The 20050-nt window shown below is 39.5% G+C and overlaps 1 protein-coding gene across 1 annotated transcript in view; it reads right to left on the minus strand.

Annotated features, from left to right (window-relative positions):
* Window positions 1-2712: 2712 nt before the first annotated feature.
* The window catches only part of LOC137633339 (large ribosomal subunit protein uL3m-like), a 69181-nt gene continuing 51843 nt past the window's right edge, over window positions 2713-20050 (minus strand). Inside the window, exons 6-7 of the mRNA XM_068365588.1 lie at window positions 15294-15483; window positions 2713-3028 (exon numbers count right to left, since the gene is read on the minus strand). Coding sequence (XP_068221689.1) covers window positions 2792-3028; window positions 15294-15483 — 427 coding nt within the window. The 3' untranslated portion in view covers window positions 2713-2791. The remainder of the gene's footprint in view (window positions 3029-15293; window positions 15484-20050) is intronic.

Below are 20050 nucleotides of genomic sequence, written 5' to 3' on the forward strand. Positions count from 1 at the left end.
CCAGACACACCCCTTAGTACGAGACCAAGCACAAATAGCAGGAGCTGTGAGTGCTAGTGCTGTACTTCTTCCCAGTATGGGATACGGAACCATTTGGCACACACTGTATCTCTCTTCCCCGAGAGAGAAAGTGGTTGATTGTCCAGAAAAGGGTGAAGAAGGGCAGTACCCTTCATTCTGGCTGACTGTGCACATGTTAAAACCAGTAGTTGGCATGTGAGCACCTGTAGCACATAAAGAGACACCGACCCTCGATGGATTGTTTCTTGGTACCTCACCATTCCTCACATATGCACGCAGGGAGAGATTGGTCGGAGTTCCTGTGTCAAATACAGTAGTCTTCTTCGATGATGTCGTCGTCGTCTTGTAGAAGTCAAAGCATAAAGAATCTAATAAAGATGAGGCACAGGAGAAAGAGGGACGTGAAAGTTCACTTTCTGCAGAGTTTTTGCAAGCCTATGATGATACTTCCACAGGTGAAGAGACCCTCAACCTCATTCTGAGGTTGGGAAGAGTCTGCAGCAGCAAAACCTCCTTCCTCCGACAGAGCACTAGGAATGTCTAATGAATGTTACCTTCTTTAAGTTCCTGTTAATATCATCATAAGGCCACACTAGTGAGGGAATGAACAGCAGGACATGCCATCCAACAGCAGGAACAAGGATGTTGCTGATTATCAGCAGGCTTGCTCATATAATTATCATACCCTCACAGTATCTCTGGAAAATTACTGCATATCCCTATCTTCTTCCTTATATATCTACTGTACTGAACACAATAATCTGCTAGCATATTTATTCAAGGTAATGGAAAATGCAAAAGATTAAAAAAGCCAAGTTATGAGGCTGCAGAGAAGTACGGTAGGTCTGTACTGTGCTGTGGCCGAAATCAAACAGTGCTCAGTTGCCCGTCAGGTAGGAGGTTGGACTTACTTCCACCCACCAGCAACTAGTACCACCTTGAAAGTTTCATCGGCTGTTTCCAGCTTCACTGAAATCATATTCTCACTAAAGGATGATGGTTTGTATTTATGTAGGAACAAATTAAAAATTAAAATCTTTGACATTTAACTCAACCCAATGACCCTGGGTTGTATTATATTTAAACAACCTACCATAAATTCGAGAAAGTAATCAAACAGAAAAAATTTGTTGAAGGACAGAAAACAGCAGGGGTCACCTATATTAACTGTTGATCACTAATTACAAAACATGACTTTTATAGCAAACCTCAGAACAGGAAATATTACCGTATATTATAATTAACTGCTGTTGAAAGTTTAATACATTTTTGATGCTATGTTACTATATTCTTTTCTGCTTCAATTTCTTATATCTTATTTACAGTACTTAATATGAGAATGTAATTATAGTAAAAATATAGCAATTTTGATCTAAGAATACTGTAAATTAATACTTTCACCATTGAAAATTAACAAAGAAAAGGGATTTTGACGAAGGAAAAATCTATTTCTGGGCTCAACCTGTGTTGCTCCGTGAAATGCTCCTTGATGCACCATTTCAAAGCTATAAATACTGCTAAATATACCAGAGAAAAAAGTTGCATGGAATGCTAGGAATATATCCAGCTCGCTCACCCCTAAAGGGTGTCGGTATTAAAACTGGAGCGAGTGATACCTTTCCAATTAGACTTCTCCCTCCTCAAAATCCCCCGTTACTACGAGGTGTCGTTCACTACAGCTACTGCCCCCCCCCACCCCCCCCCACCACCACCACCACCACCACTACCTATCCTTGTAAACTTTTACTGTGATAGATAAATACCAGAAAATCTAAATCTTATAACAAAATTACTAAGTGCTATTTGATATTTCGGGCCCATGAAAAGATTAAGCCTTCAAGAATACTTACACAGTAAACCTGAAAATAAACAGATATTGTATTGGGTTTCATTTTTCCTTCTTTCCTTTCCTTACTGGTCTGTTTTCCCTGTTGGGGCCCCTGGGCTTATAGCATTTTGCTTTTCCAGCTAGGGTTGTAGCTTAGCAAATAATAATAATAATAATAATAATAATAGGTGACCCCTGCTGTTTATCAGGGCACCAGCCACCCGTTGAGATACTACCGCTAGAGAGTTATGGGGTCTTTTGACTGGCCAGACAGTACTACATTGGATCCTCCTCTCTGGTTACGGTTCATTTTCCCTTTGCCTACATACACACTGAATAGTCTGGCATATTCTTTACATATTCTCCTCTATCCTCATACACCTGACAACACAGATTACCAAACAATTCTTCATCACCCAAGGGGTTACTGAACTGTACTTGTTCAGTGCCACTTTCCTCTTGGTAAGGGTAGAAGAGACTCTTTAGCTATGGTAAGCAGCTCTTCTAGGAGAAGGACACTCCAAAATCAAACCACTGTTCTCTAGTCTTGGGTAGTGCCATAGCCTCTGTACCATGGCCTTTCACTGTCTGGGGTTAGAGTTCTCTTGCTTGAGGGTACACTCGAGCACACTCTCCTATCTTATTTCTCTTCCTCTTGTTTTGTTAAGTTTTTATAGTTTATATAGGAGATATTTATTGTTGTTACTCTTCTTAGAATATTTTATTTTCCTTTTTTCCTTTCCGCACTGAGCTATTTTCCCTGTTGGAGCCCCTGGGCTTATAGCATACTGCTTTTCCAACTAGGGTTGTAGCTTAGTAAGAAATAATAATAATAATAATAATAATAATAATAACAAAACATAAAATATCTAAATTGTTTATTTGTAAATTTTGTAACAGTACTAGAGAACATAATATATACATAATTTACATTCAATCTGCTTATTTTTCAGCAAAACTTATAGACTTATCTGAAAATAAATGCAAAGCTTCATCGTAAAGCTCTTCTTCAATCTCCTCTTCATCTTGGAAAAACGTTGGGAATGGTGGGTGGTTTTCTTCAGTGATCTTTCTAGTTGGTAGGCTGCAATCGTACATGTTAACATAGTTTCCAACTTCGCCAGGGATAGCCGGGCCGTGAACCCAAATAACATTGTGTCGCGTGTTGATACGCCATATCTAGATATGAGAAAGATAGACTTTACCTATTTCAACCTGCTTTAGTTATAATCATCTGAACTTTAAGAGTTATGGAAATTACTATAAATATTCTTATATATTTTTTGGGAGATGATTATAATAGGTATATGCATGCCAACTATAATGCAGTACAGTGAACCCTCGCTACTTCGCGGTTCGACCATCGCGGATTCACCACTTCGCGGATTTTTTCCATAACCCATATATATACAGTAATTATATATATATATATATATATATATATATATATATATATATATATATATATATGTATGCATGTATTTATGTATATATGTATGCATGTATATATGTAGGTATGTATATGTGTATACATATAAATATATATATATATACACACACACATATATATATATATATATATATATATATATATATATATATATATATATATATATATATATATATACAGTAGGGTCCCGAATTATACGTGTTCGAATTATACGATTCCCCTTTTATGCGATCGCTATTTTTCAAAAATAAATTTTCTGTATCTGTGAAGCTGTTCAAAGTCTGCTAGTCAAGGACTACAAAACATATCAAATATATTGTCTTTTTAAGTCTATTGGTACCCCTAAATACGGTGATTTATAATAAATGTTACAAAACAATATTAACATTACATCTTATTAACATAATTTCATAATAAAAAGCCTATTTAAGGATAAAATTCTGCATCAACAGTGAAATCAACTGTTAACTGTGCGAGTCCAGCTGACGAAATGTAAACAGAATTGTGGTTAGTTCTCGGCAATCTTTATCTTTCTCCAACCTTTCGATAATTTTAATCGTAGTGTTAATGATGGTATATTAAAGCATTATTTTTGTTTTTGTTTAGTACAGTATATATAAAAGCTTTATTTTTCACTTCGGGCGTTCAAGGTTTTCACGAGTAGACTGGGTTCGTTTATCGGCAGTGAATAGCCTAAACTTCGGTAACGAGTCGGCAATATTTTGTCATATTTTAAACAGTATACATTTGATTTGCAAAGATTGGTTTCGTAGAGTACACGGTATAATTATAAAAATCTCTCTCTCTCTCTCTCTCTCTCTCTCTCTCTCTCTCTCTCTCTCTCTCTCTTTGTGGGCTACTCTTCACTACCTCTCATTTCTTACCTCTCTCTATCTCACTATCAAATGAAATCTTTGTTGCTTCACAAAGTTTCATTTATATTGAAAATCAATCATGATTCAATTTTCCTTACTTTCTCCAATCTCGCACCATCTCTGTCACATCGAACGTTATAGCGGTAACTCAATTGTTCGATAACTTTAAAAATCTGCTTAGTACTTGCTGCTTCTCTTACTTTTTTATAGATGGTTTCATAATTGAAGTGGGTACAAGTTGACTTATAACTAAAGTTAGGAAAAGTATTTTGGATACGGAATGGACAATCATCTTTAGTAACAGTTTGGAATTATCGTAAATTATCATTCAGTCATTAGCGGAAGTCTGTTAGTGTTAATTAAACGCAAAAAGAAAAAAATAGCTTTCCTGCTTTGCTACGTATGTAGGAATTTATATAGATACGTTAAATAATATTTGTAATAACATATTTACTAAAAGCTTTTAATATTATTAATCACTTTGATCATGCGTGTTTAATGCCTTCGTTTGTTTATTATGATCGAAAATGGAGGGTACAGTAAACGAATGGAAGGTTTCCGTTTCAGTTTCCGTTTCAGGAGGCGTCATAAAGAAAAACATTAAATAAATGGCATTCATTCCATTTATTTGGAAGTTCTAAGAAAAATGTTATTTTTATTAATAAAATAAATTTTTGAATATACTTACCCGATAATCATGTAGCTGTCAACTCCGTTGCCCGACAGAATTCTATGGAGGGATACGCCAGCTATCACAATACTAGAAGGGGGTGTATTTACCAGCGCCACCTGTGGCCAGGTACTCAAGTACTTCTTGTTGACACCTCCTCAATTATTCCTCGGTCCACTGGTTCTCTATGGGGAGGAAGGGAGGGTCGATTAAATCATGATTATCGGGTAAGTATATTCAAAAATTTATTTTATTAATAAAAATAACATTTTTCAATATTAAACTTACCCGATAATCATGTAGCTGATTCACACCCAGGGGGGTGGGTGAAAAACCAGTGTACAAGACTAAAGGATAGCTAAGTATCCCGTATTTCATATAATCAGTTATCCACAATAACAATGAAATAATAAGTACCTGGTAAGGAAGTCGACTTGAACCGTTACTCTGCCTTTAATAAGATCGTCTTCCTTACTGAGCGCAGCGTTCCTCTTGGGAGGCTGAATCAACTCAAAGGTGCTAAAGTATACAGGGCTGCAACCCATACTAAAGGACCTCATCACAACCTTTAACCTTGGCGCTTCTCAAGAAAGAATTGACCACCCGCCAAATCAACAAGGATGTGGAAGGCTTCTTAGCCGACCGTACAACCCATAAAAAGTATTCGAGAGAAAGGTTAAAAAGTTATGGGATTATGGGAATGTAGTGGCTGAGCCCTCGCCTACTACTGCATTCGTTGCTACGAATGGACCCAGGGTGTAGCAGTACTCGTAAAGAGACTGGACATCTTTGAGATAGAATGATGCGAACACTGACTTGCTTCTCCAATAGGTTGCATCCATAACACTCTGCAGAGAACGGTTCTGTTTGAAGGCCACTGAAGTAGCCACAGCTCTCACTTCATGTGTCCTTACCTTCAGCAAAGCAAGGTCTTCTTCCTTCAGATGAGAATTTGCTTCTCTAATCAGAAGCCTGATGTAGTAAGAAACTGAGTTCTTAGACATTGGTAGAGAAGGCTTCTTGATAGCACACCATAAGGCTTCTGATTGTCCTCGTAATGGTTTTGACCTTCTTAGATAGTACTTAAGAGCTCTAACTGGGCAAAGTACTCTCTCCAGTTCGTTCCCCACCATGTTGGACAGGCTTGGGATCTCGAACGACTTAGGCCAAGGACGGGAAGGAAGCTCGTTTTTAGCCAAAAAACCGAGCTGCAAGGAACATGTAGCCGTTTCAGATGTGAAACCTATGTTCCTGCTGAAGGCGTGGATCTCACTTACTCTTTTACCTGTTGCTAAGCACACGAGGAAAAGAGTTTTTAATGTGAGGTCCTTAAAAGAGGCTGATTGGAGCGGTTCAAATCCTGATGACATTAGGAACCTTAGGACCACGTCTAGATTCCAGCCTGGAGTGGACAACCGACGTTCCTTTGAGGTCTCAAAAGACCTAAGGAGGTCCTGTAGATCTTTGTTGGAGGAAAGATCCAAGCCTCTGTGGCGGAAAACCGCTGCCAACATACTTCTGTAACCCTTGATCGTAGGAGCTGATAGGGATCTTACGTTCCTTAGATGTAACAGGAAGTCAGCAATCTGGGTTACAGTGGTACTGGTTGAGGAAACTGCATTGGCCTTGCACCAGCTTCGGAAGACTTCCCATTAAGACTGATAGACTCTGAGAGTGGATGTCGTCCTTGCTCTGGCAATCGCTCTGGCTGCCTCCTTCGAAAAGCCTCTAGCTCTTGAGAGTCTTTCGATAGTCTGAAGGCAGTCAGACGAAGAGCGTGGAGGTTTGGGTGTACCTTCTTTACGTGAGGTTGACGCAGAAGGTCCACTCTAGGAGGAAGAGTCCTGGGAACGTCGACCAGCCATTGCAGTACCTCGGTGAACCATTCTCTCGCGGGCCAGAGGGGAGCAACCAACGTCAGCCTTGTCCCTTTGAGAGAGGCGAACTTCTGAAGTACCCTGTTGACAATCTTGAACGGTGGGAATGCATACAGGTCGAGATGGGACCAATCCAGCAGAAAGGCATCCACGCGAACTGCTGCTGGGTCTGGAATCGGAGAACAATACAAGAGGAGCCTCTTGGTCATCGAGGTAGCGAATAGATCTATGGTTGGCTGACCCCACCGGGCCCAAAGTCTGCTGCAAACATTCTTGTGAAGGGTCCACTCTGTGGGGAAGACCTGACCCTTCCGGCTGAGGCGATCTGCCATGACATTCATATCGCCCTGAATGAGCCTCGTTACCAGCGTGAGCTTTCGATCTTTTGACCAAATGAGGAGGTCCCTTGTGATCTCGAACAACTTCCTCGAATGAGTCCCTCCCTGCTTGGAGATGTAAGCCAAGGCTGTGGTGTAGTTGGAGTTCACCTCCACCACCTTGTTAAGCTGGAGGGACTTGAAGTTTATCAAGGCCAGATGAACTGCCAACAACTCCTTGCAATAGATGTGAAGTGTCCATTGCTCCTGATTCCATGTTCCCGAGCATTCCTGTCCGTCCAGTGTCGCACCCCAGCCCGTGTCCGATGCGTCCGAGAAGAGACGGTGGTCGAGGGTCTGAACAGCCTATGGTAGACCTTCCTTGAGAAGAATGCTGTTCTTCCACCACGTGTGAGTAGACCTCATCTCTTCGGAAACAGGAACTGAGCCCGTCTCTAGCGTCATGTCCTTTATCCAGTGAGCAGCTAGATGATACTGAAGGGGGCGGAGGTGGAGTCTCCCTAACTCGATGAACAGGGCCAGCGATGAAAGTGTCCCTGTTAGACTCATCCACTGCCTGACTAAGCATCGGTTCCTTCTCAGCATGCTCTGGATGCATTCTAGGGCTTGGAAGATCCTTGGGGCCGACGGACAAGTCCGAAAAGCTCGACTCTGAAGATCCATACCCAAGGAGACAATGGTCTGGGATGGAACGAGCTGAGACTCCTCAAAATTGACCAGGAGGCCCAGTTCCTTGGTCAGATCCATAGTCCATTTGAAAATCTCCAGACAGCGACGACTTGTGGGAGCTCTTAAAAGCCAGTCGTCTGACGGAGCCGGACACAAGATCATGATACTGCTGCACAGTCTGTAAACTGTCAATCATGGGCAAGCGAGGAAGTACAGTGACAACCCGAATCTGTCTAGACTGTCTGGGTCGTACAGACAACTCCTTAACGGGTTGCTGAGGTTGCCGCACTGCGTCACAACAAGTCCCTTCTGTTGGTTGTTGAACGTCTTCCCCGTGACACATTGACTCCGTAAACAAAAAAAAAAAAAAAAAAATCCTCTAACAAGGACTAAGCTTGGACTGCATGTCATGCAACACAGCTCAAGGTCTATGGGAGCAGGTGTGGTAACAGACGGGATTAGCGGCTGAAGTGGAACCATTACCTTCCCTGTAAGCATGTAATGCTTAAATAAAAGTCCATAAGAGGTTATGCAGCTAAAGGCTCCCTCCAAATGACAGAGTCCTCAAGGGAATATCAGAAGGAGGGAGAAAAGAACTTTCTCATCTACAGGGACCTTATCCTAGAAAAGCTAAGTTCTCTGAGTGAGGGTTCACTGGTGCAAAAGCAGCAGACTAGAAGGGCAACGTTATGAAACTGCTTGACAGTCTAGTGAGTTGGCAACAACCCAAGATGTGTTGAGATGCGGTAAGGTATGCAGAGCATGATGTATGCAGAGTATGCTGTATGCAGAGCATGCTGTATGTAGAGCATGTTGTATGCAGAGCATGCTGAATGCAGAGCATGCTGTATGCAGAGCATGTTGTATGCAGAGCATGCTGAATGCAGAGCATGCTGAATGCTGAGCATGTAGTAAGCAGAGCCTGTGCATGGCGTTTAACATTTCTCAGAAATTCCATGACCAGTGCTAGTTGGTATGAAAATGGAGGTAAGGTATGCTGAACAGCAGAGTCAGAACGAGCTGGAACAACAATAGTTGTGGTTTCCTCTTCAAGACTCCGATGAGGGAACACCTGAGGCTCAGTCTGCAAAGGCTGAATAAAAGACAAGCAGAAGGAAGGCGCATGGGTGGAGGAGGCTGACTCCTAGCATGAGTGGTTGAACCCAAGGGTTGCGCTTGCTGAGCGGTTGGCGGAAGCGGAGTAGCAAGTTCCAGTTCCTGTGGTGTGAGCGGAGCGCGATGAGGAAGAGGCTGCGCAGAACAAGGTAAATGTCTCGCAAGCTGAGGCTCCTGAGGCGCAAGGCTAAGGTGTTGTGGTGCTTGCCTTGTGGAGGGTTGAGCTCGCTGCAGCAAGAGCTGAGGAGACTGACTCATGGACGGGAGAGGTTGTTGTACCTCAACCGAGTGTTGCATCACTGGTGGAGCAGCAAGTGGAGGCGGAGGAAGAGAGGTATAATCCTCCTGATCCCAATGTAAAGGTTGCCTTAAGGAAGGAGGAGGCTGAACACCACAGGGAGCAGCAAACTCAGCACGTGGCTCAACATCGTACGCCTGGCAGGTGGAACTGCTGGCAGGTGATACTGCGATCAGGCGGAGCGAGTGTAGGTGGAGGGAGTGTAGGCGGAGGCGGAGGAGCAACACTCTCAGCCCGACACTCACGCATCAAGTCCGAAAGCTGTGCTTGCATGGACTGTAGTAGAGTCCACAACATCGTACGCCTGGCAGATGGTACTGTGATCAGGCGGAGCGAGAGTAGGTGGAGGGAGTGTAGGCGGAGGCGGAGGAGCAACACTCTCAGCCCGACACTCACGCATCAAGTCCGAAAGCTGTGCTTGCATGGACTGTAGTAGAGTTCACAACATCGTACGCCTGGCAGGTGGTACTGTGATCAGGCGGAGCGATCATAGGCGGGGGGGAGTGTAGGCGGAGGCGGAGGCACAACACTCTCAGCCCGACACTCACGCATCAAGACCGAAAGTTGACTTTATGGACTGCAGTAGAGTTAACTTGGGGTCGGCAGACACTAAGTTCTGCTGAGGTAAAGCCTTAACAGCAGAGATCTGTTGTGGCAGAACCTTACTCCTCTTAGGCGGAGTGTAATCAACTGATGACTGAGGAGAGTCAGAGCTAACCCAATGACTGCATTCGGGTTGTGAACTTTAACTTCGTACGTCTGGCATAGGTCTGGACTTAACGTTTAAGAGGTCTTGAGACCTGAGACCAGCGTTACTCTGCCTTTATTTTCTCCCCTAATCTCTTCTGCAGACGAGCAAAATAAGGGCTCAATCGTCTGCGGGTGGGAGTGACGGACTCGGTAAGACACGCCCACAACCACCGAGAATACTTCTGTGCGCCGATCAAGGCCTGCTGAACCCTTATGCCCTTCGACATTGCTTCTCCCCTGGGCTTGGGAGCTTGCAAGAGGTCCCGGACTGGGAGGACGACTGGCGCGCACAAAAGTACCCTCACGCACTAATTACTTATCACTTTGATTTCTGTTTGCACTTATTTCACTGAACTCGAAACTTTAAGTGGTTTGTACCTGAAATACGCAATTCTATCCTTTCTCAAAGTTAGTAATTGCGAAAACAGAATTACAATGTAACAGAAAAATCTAATGAAAGATAATTCAGTGGTTGGAAAGAGACTAAACACTAGATCACTCTAGAAACGTTTAGTTTCTTCCCCTAAAGAGACTAGGGAGAAGAGCAAAAACGATAACGACGTTACTCGTACGCCTGGCAGGCTTGAATGAAACGTTTATCCTCTTTCTCCCTCCGTCTCTATCTCTCTCTCTCTCTCTCTCTCTTGACTTAGAACCTGAGAGAAGAGCCCAATCATATATATCGTTAAAACATATTATTGTTAAAGGAAAAAACTGAAAAGTTCCTTTATTAGGATCAAAACCATTAAGTTAAGAAAGAATGAACAAAACGCTAGACACGGTTACTCTTACTGCAACGTGAAACCGTGAACATTCTTTCTCTATCGTAACGATAGAGTGCAAGTTGAACGTTCTGAACGTCAACAACTGCAGAGACAAAACAAAACGTTAGTTCAACTTTGAAAACAGTACGAGACTGTCAAAGAAAATCTTTCAAACTCTGTGGCGGAAATAGCATAATATGTTAACAGGTAAAACCGAAATGACGGGCTCAAAGTTTATTAACTTCGGTAAAAGACCGCCTACTATTAGGAAGGTCGAATATAAACAAATATAAAAATTAATTTTAATGAGTTTATAATAAAAGGAAGTTAATCGAAGAGGCCTATAAGAGGCGGAGAGATATAAAATAAATCTATAACTTTGTTAAGCAAAATTAAGAAAGAGAGTCTATACTCTCTTAGACACCAACACTTCCGTCTAAGGGAAGGGTCGGCCATTGAAAGGTGAACGAGAGTTCATACTCTCTCGTCACCATAATTAATCAAATTAATTCCAAAAGCTAACTAAGCTAATATAGAAGTTTCCAGTAAAGCGACAGCCGAAATCAAAGAGAAATACTTCACCAAAGTCGTGAAAATACTCCAAGAACATAAGCGTATCCCAGAACGTCTTGCCGGAAGCACGACAGAGGAATAATTGAGGAGGTGTCAACAAGAAGTACTTGAGTACCTGGCCACAGGTGGCGCTGGTAAATACACCCCCTTCTAGTATTGTGATAGCTGGCGTATCCCTCCATAGAATTCTGTCGGGCAACGGAGTTGACAGCTACATGATTATCGGGTAAGTTTAATATTGAAAAATTAAGTAGAACATTGGTAATAGCAAAATCAACATATAATCAATACTTGGTAAGATTGCTGTTGATGCAAATGCGTCTGTTTCTTCGTTATGATCATTGATCAGAGATAAACGTAAACAAAAGATTGGTTGTCGTTTTTTATTGTGCTTTTTGGCGTGTTTAGGAAACGCATGATATAAAATCTCCTTTATTTTGATAATTCTGGATTTTCAATGATACAACAAAAGCTAGTCTATAGAGTGATGGTTTAGTTATTCACCAGTTGTCTTATACAATAGATATGACAAACATTAAAATTTGTCTGTATTTTGGGTCGTGTAATAACGGGAAATATACGGTGTTTACACCCATCCTGGTTTTCATTTTAACCTTTTTTTCAAGTTATTGGAACTTTAAAGCATATTAAATGTTTGATTTATTTACAAGAACAACTTGATATAAAAAAAAATGCATTATAGTACATAGAAAGTATTGGAAATGGGTAGTAAACACGTTTGAATAGGCAAGTTGCTGGTTGCCATGGCCCCAATGGAATTATTTCTGTTAGTTGTGTTTCTAAATATGCGATTTTCCATTTATACGAGGTCATTGATCGATCAAATTCTCGCATAATTCGGGACCCTACTGTATATATCTAAAGTAGGAAGATGTGATGTAGTTCTAAGGGAAAAGTATGGGAAATATGTCTGGGTAATAAGCAAAGCTCCACCTCCAGTTTGTTTCTTCATTATGATCAAAGATAAACGTAAACAAAACATTGGTTGCCATTTTTTATCGTGCTTTTTAGCGTGTTTAGGAAACGCATGATATAAAATCGCCTTTAATATTTGTGCCTGTTTTAGTTTAGGGTACTGTAGTACATGCATTAAGTGTTCTGTACATTAAAGGGTAGTTTGTTAACAGTACTACGTACAAGGGAAGGTTTTAAAAGTCTGAATATACATGTTGAATAAATAGGTAAATATGGTGTCACTACTTCGCGGATTTTCACTTATCGCGGCCGGGTCTGGAACCTATCTACCGCGATAAACGAGGGTTCACTGTACTGTATAATAAACAGCTATTTCTGAAGTATTGCATTTTCATAATTGAACCTTTTATTAAAACTAACTTGTATTGCTCTAGACATTTAAAATACCAGTATATCTTAGAATTAAAAGAGGAGTTCTACAGTACAGCACATCAAAAGACATAAATATATGAAAGACCAGATATTAACATTGCCAGTATATTTTCATATACAGTACTGTATCATTGTTACAGTAAAGTACATTTAACGTACAGTACGCTTATAGTTCTTCAGCGAATATTTAAATCCTAGGGTTCATCTTATTGAGAAGATATTTTTTCATTAGACTGTTAGGTTAGGTTATAAGTTGTAAACAATAAAATAAAAAAAATTCTGTACTCAAACTATGGTTGACAGGAAAATGATTTTTTCTTTGTAAGTACCTCTCCATAGTAGAACACAAAACATTACTACGAAGTCCACTACATATGAACAAATGATTTGTATGAGTAGGTTCTCAAGTTGACATGTTCTTAAGTCAAACATATTTAGCTGAGCCCTACAGTACTCTCTCTTACACTACCCAATGCGCCAAACACTCGACGGCTCAAGAATTGTATCATTCTTCACACCTGCTGGGTATAACTTTGTACGTAAAGGATTAGTGGTGTTTTACTGATATTCTTCTTTCAATTTTTATTGCATTAGTATATTCAGTGTGTATTAGCGTTATTGTTACATTAACTACTGTATAGTACTGTATACAAAATACTATACCGTAGTAATGTATAGATTAAGTGTACAGTGTTTGAACAGTGCAAGTCTACCTGCTGAAAACAGCAATCACTCACGAGAGTTACCTTAGCTAATTAAGCTGTATTGTAGTGATAGTGCTGTACATAAATTACAGTAATATACACTAGAGTACCAGCGAGTGTCGTTAGTTCAGAACAACAGTGTTTTGTTGTTACGTATTGTATGTATTACATGCATGTTTCAGTGTGACAATGACTAGTTTTATGTGTACTGTAGTCTTACTGTGTAGGTGTACATGTGTACATGTAATGTACACTTACTGAAATGTGTTCATTCATTAACAAAATACTTATACTGTGATAGAAACTAAATAAAAACTATATTAGGCAGTACAGAGGGTTACAGTAGATAGTGTGTTAGTCAATCACATCTAGGCAATGGGCAGCGAGTTGCTTGGTTTAGGGTTAACCCAACCTAGGGCAGCAAGTATTCACAGATTCTTACTTTTTACGCCTGACTTTACAGTCCGCCCTCGCCTTTTTCGGGTTCATTCTTCGCGATTTCGCTCGTTCAAGACACACAAAACTGTATAACCTATTAAATAAAAAATCCCATATACGGGGGTTTGCGAGAAGTACTCTAGCGGTGCGACGGTTTCAAACAGCACAAGTTCCTTTGCATCTGGCTCGCTTTGCACCACTTACTTCTCTGTCCAGTACAACATCCCATCTCACACTGACTTGGCCTCAGTCTTGCATTGTCTCTCCTAGCATGTGTCTCTCCCGCTTCGGTCCTTTTTTAACAGAATCATGTTTTCATGTAAAAAGTGATGTAACTGTACTGTACAGTATCAAAGCCTTACCGTGTCCAATACTAGTGTACATGTGTGCAAATGTACTAAACACTTACTGAAATGTCTTCATTCAATTACAAAATACTTAAACTGTGATAGAAACCAAGTAAAATCAATACTAGGCAGTACTTGGTGCATTAATCGACTGTGCGTAGGGAATGGGGAGTGAGTTAGTAGGGTAAGGAGTTATCCCACCCTAGGGCAACAAGCATTCGCGGATTCACGTTCTTTGCGCCGGTCTCTGTTACCTAACACCCATGAAGAGCGAGGGCTGGCTATATTACTGAACTCCGCGAATAAGAAGCACCTACTGTACTGTACACTGCAGCAAAAGTCAATGTTTCTTATTGGAAGATGGTCTATTGTCAATTTATTTTAATGGAGGAATTTTGGCAATTTGCTAAAATGCAATATATTTCTAGGTATTCTAATGCATTTAATTATTTTTCATTTCAAAACAACTGCCCTATTTTCCAAGGTATGCATTACTGAACAAAAAGGAAGATATGATAAAACTTTTTTTTTTAATTCGCATAGAATTGGAATGCAGTTTGCATCTCATTAAAATATTTTGTGATTTATGGTTTATTCTAACTTCGACAATTAAAGTAGTGCCATTTACAGATTAAGCTCATGTTATTGAATATAAACAAAGAAACTATTTGTCAATTTACAACACCAAAGTAACTCTGGCAATCTGCCAAATCTGTCAACTTGACCAAGGCATTTTGGTAGTTTGCAAAATCAGTTGTTTTACATTATTTGCCATTCATTCTTGTCTTTTTTTTCATTCAGTAATTTTAATGCATGCTGTCATATGTTGTTTGGTAAAAAAAAAAAAAGAAAAAAAAATAATGCATTTGTTATGCTGTTGTGGAATGCAACTACATAATTTACCGTTGAATCTTATGGTTATAATGTAATTAGTTTAAACGGCACATCACTCTTCAGAAAACAACCCTCAAGCAAATTGAGAACTTAGTCACACATATTCACAATCAATTCTCTAATTCTTTAGTTTATCAGTCAAAGTTGCACTTCCATAGCACATAGAATGTTGGGTAAGATTAATTGAAACAATATCAATATCATCAATGAATGTTTCAGGATTAAATGCCTCAAACTACTTAAAAACCAATTCAATTTTCTATACTGTATTACAAGGATTGGTAATCTTTTAACAATAATCAAATCTACTAACCTTAACTCCCCTGATAATTCGAGGATTGCGGCCCATATGCCCCGGCATCTTTGTACCCGGCCAAACTCTAGCTTTCTCACCGCCACCACCAATGCTTCCTCCACTTCTATGTGCCTTGGTTACACCATGAGTTGCTCGCAGACCTTTGAAGCCCCACCGTTTCATTACACCTTGAAATCCTCGATCAATCCTGTAACAAAATTCCTTCTATAAATATCAATTCAATAAATAAAAATAACTTTTCATAAGTATGTAAAGTATTTAAAATTACAGAGATAATCCTCATCTATACTTTATTATCTATAGGATTCCTGAATTTGTACAGTAGGTAAACTTATGACTTGCAACATTGCCAGGTGAATAAAACACCAAAAAACATCTGAATCCATAACATGTCTCATCATATTTAATCAGATCTATACAAACTTATTATTTCAAATTTCTAATGACCTAATTTTTTTGGTTATATTTTCCACACAGAATTTCACTGGCAAAATAAGATTAGCCACTAAGTAATTTAGTTTAAGCATACCATTGAATCATATTTCCAAACTCACAAGCCTGGTTTGATGTATTTCTTCTTAAAATAGAGTTAAATAAGTATGAGCCCTCACATAGTCAAAACAACCGGGACAATTAGGTGGGAAGACAGAAGATGAGATGATAAACAGAAGTCAGAAAACATTGCAGGTATGGGTAGACAGGCTTCTGCAGGGAGCCTCAGACAATATCTACAGTTTATAGGGTTATGGTGGCCTACTGATAACATCCCTGCCCGGGGATTTGAGTCCTGCTCAAAATCGTTAGTTCCTTTAGTTGCTGCAACCACACCCTCCTTGTGAGCTAAGGTGGGGGTTTGGTTAAGCCTATAGGTCTACTTGCCGGGTCATCAGCAGCCATTGGCTGGCCCTCCCTGGTCCTAGCTTGGGTGGAGAGGGGGCTTGGGCGCTGATCATATGTATATAAGGTCAGACTCTATGGCAGTATCCTGATTGCTATGGCAGTGTCACTGTCCCTTGCCTCTGCCATTCATGAGTGGCCTTTAAAGTGACATTACTGTATATATACTATGATCATACAAAACATAAGACCAAAAATTAAATAATTATCACAAATTTTTCCCAACTATATAAACCTGTCCTTTAATAGGATTATGATTTCAGTGAAGCTGGAACGGCTGTTAGTTTTTACGAGGTAGTTATGGCTACTGCTGTGTTGGCGAGTAAGAACCACCCACCTGATAGTCGGCTAGACGCTCGATTTTGACCTCAAAGCCTGGCTTGTATAGATAGCAAAAATACAAATTAATCTAAAAATGTTATTTTCATTATAAAATAAATTTTTGAACATACTTACCTGGTAGTTATATATATATATATATATATATATATATATATATATATATACCTGTATATATATATATATATATATATATATATATATATATATATATATATATATATATATATATATATATATATATATATATATATATCTGACATCGGGGACGTAAGCTATATATATATATATATACAGTGACCCCTCGCTACTTCGCGGTTCGACCATCGTGGATTCACGCCTTCGCGGACTTATTTCATTAAATACGGCATCCAATTTCATCAGCAAACCACTATTTTTGGGGGAAACATCATTTTATTCTAGAAAATTGCTACTCTTTAAATAGTTAATTGCACATTAAGAAAGCGTGTACTTTTGTTTTTAAATTTCAGGAGATACAGGAAACAAAAACACGGCATTCGATTACAACAGCTGATTTTCTCTCTCTCTCTCTCTCTCTCTCTCTCTCTCTCTCTCTCTCTCTCTCTCTCTCTCTCTCTCTCTCTCGTGTTATACAATAATTACAAATAGATGGGGTTAAGTGTCAATTAAATACAAAACGAAAAAATTATACCGTGTATACTGTACATCCATTTCAATCATAGCTTAAAATACGGTATCCAATTTTGTCAGCAAACTACTATTTTTTAGGAAACACCATACTATTCCAGAAAACTTTTACTCTTTAAATAGTCAATTGCGCTATAATAAAACATGTACTTATGTTTTTAAATTTCGGGTGTGTTTTAAAAATCGAGTATTTTTTACTTCTTTTTGTTTTACTTTTGGCTGTGATCACATCAGCTGATGTCTAGCTTCCGCTCTCGAGAATATGCGCGGTAGGAATACATTAACAAAGAATTGTTTACTGTACACCATTTCTTAACTTATCCAAACCATCTATACAGTTAATATTACATAAGCACCAATGAGTTATAACCTATCATATTTATTATTTAGTACATTTAAAACCATTCTCTCTCTCTCTCTCTCTCTCTCTCTCTCTCTCTCTCTCTCTCTCTCTCTCTCTCTCTCTCTCTGTCACATCGAACGTAATAGCGGTAACTTAATTTTTCGATGACTTTAAAAATGGCCTAGTACTTTCTTCTTCTTTTACATTATTTGCATATGGTGAGGTGGGTACAAGTTGACTTATAACTGAAGTTAGGAAAAGTATTTTGGATATGGAAAGAACAAATATCTTTCGTTAACAGTTTAAAATTATCGTAAATTATCGTTCTGTCATTAGCGGCAGTTTGCTATTGTGGATTAAACGCATAAGGAAAAAAAAGGTTTCCAGCTTTGCTACGAATTTAGGAATTTATATGGATGCGATAAGTAAAACATTTGTAATAACAATGTTTACTAAATGTTTGTTATATTATTAGTTATCACTTTGAGCATGTGTGTTTAATGCGTTCGTTTGTTTATTATAATCGAAGATGGAGCGTAAACCAATGGAAGGTTTCCGTTTCAGGCGGCGTCATAAAGAAAAACATTATATGAATGGCATTCATTTCATTTATTTGGAAGGTCTAAGAAAAATTAAGTAGAACATTGGTAATAACAAAGTCAACATATAATCAATACTTTGTAAGATTGCTGTCGATGCAAAAACTAACCTATACACAGATGTGTAAATGCGTCTGTTTCTTCGTTATGATCAGAGATAAACGTAAACAAAACATTGGTTGTCATTTTTTATCGTGCTTTTTGGCGTGTTTAGGAAACGCATGATATAAAATCACCTTTAATATTTGTGCCTGTTTTAGTTTAGGGTACTGTAGTACATGCATTAATTGTTCTGTACATTAAAGGGTAGTTTGTTAACAGAACTGCATAAAGGGAAGGTTTTAAAAGTCTGAATATACATGTTAAATAAATACGTAAATATGGTGTCCCTACTTCGCGGATTTTCAGCTGTCGCGGCCGGGTTTGGAACCTATCTACCGCGATAAACGAGGGTTCACTGTAACTACCACGTAAGTTTTATGTTTAAAAAATTGTGATTGTTCCTAACACCATCCTTTAATAGGAGACTTATCTTTAGGAAGAAAAAAGTTCATATGGACGAAATTCTGGCTGGCTAACCTTTCCTGGAAATGTCTGGCCCTGTATAAGGGTGAAGATGATGACTACTGTCAACATACTAACAGCCAGCACACGGAGATGTCACTGGAGTTGGAAAATAGTCACAGGAGAACCTATACCCTTACACAGGATATGTTGTCTGAATGTATATGCATTATGAGAAATGGGTTTGCATACATTCTATACATCATCACTCTTATCTAAGAGGATAGGCGAGATACTTTATAACAAATCTTGTCTGAAAAGAAAGGTTGCTCTATTATGAAGCTTATCTGTGTCTAGCATTCGAACCACCATATAACGGCCATGACCGCTGCACCCTAAGAGAGGGGAAGAAAGATGAGAAGAAGACCAGTCATTCTAACTTAATCTAGGCTTAATCTTAGACGAGATGCTTCTTGTCCCATGAGGGAGTTGGGCTGGCTATACAATCTGCAGAGCATTCACCACCAGATCAAGGATAAAGGCAACCAAAGACTTGTGGGTATACTACCGTAGGTAATGGGAAGTGAAGGTTGTCTGGCATTTCCAGGCTCCTGCCTTTAAAAAATTCATCACTGACTGGTTCTTCCTGAAAGCAAGAGTGGAGTTGATACCACATACTTTGTGAGCCTCTGCCCACAAAGGTCCTTCAATCCTCGTTGGCTGAATCCAGAACGAAACAGTGTTCTTAGATACCCTTTTCCATGGTCCTGCTGGTGCTAAGAAAGTCTCTCTGGTTCTCAGGCCTGAAGTGCAGTCCTCTTCAGATACCACTGTAGAGCCCTCACTAGTCAGAAAAGCAAGTCATTCTGGTTCTTGCTGGATGCCTCTTTGAGAGAATATGGAAAAGGAATTGAATATAGTATCATGAATGTCTGGGTTTGGGGTCTTGGCCACAAACCTAGGCAACAAACCCATGCATTATTATTATCATTATTTTTCATTTTTATTTGCTAAGCTGCAACCCTAGTTGGAAAAGCAGGATGCTATAAGCCCAGGGACCCCAACAGGGAAAATAGCCCAGGGACCCCAACAGGGAAAATAGCCCAGGGACCCCAACAGGGAAAATAGCCCAGTGAGGGAAGGAAACAAGGAAAAATAAAATATTTTAAGAACAGTAACAACATTAAAATAAATATTTCCTATATAAACTATAAACACTTTAACAAAACAAGAGGAAGAGAAATTAGATAGAATAGTGTGCCTGAGTGTACCCTCAAGCGAGAGAACTCTAACCCCAGACAGTGGAAGACCATGGTACAGAGGCTATGGCACTTCCCAAGAATAAAGAACAATGGTTTGATTTAGGAGTGTCCTTCTCCTAGAAGAGCTGCTTACCATAGCTA

The sequence above is a fragment of the Palaemon carinicauda genome, chromosome 42 (assembly GCF_036898095.1).
Source record: "Palaemon carinicauda isolate YSFRI2023 chromosome 42, ASM3689809v2, whole genome shotgun sequence".
Classification (NCBI taxonomy): Eukaryota; Metazoa; Arthropoda; class Malacostraca; order Decapoda; family Palaemonidae; genus Palaemon; species Palaemon carinicauda.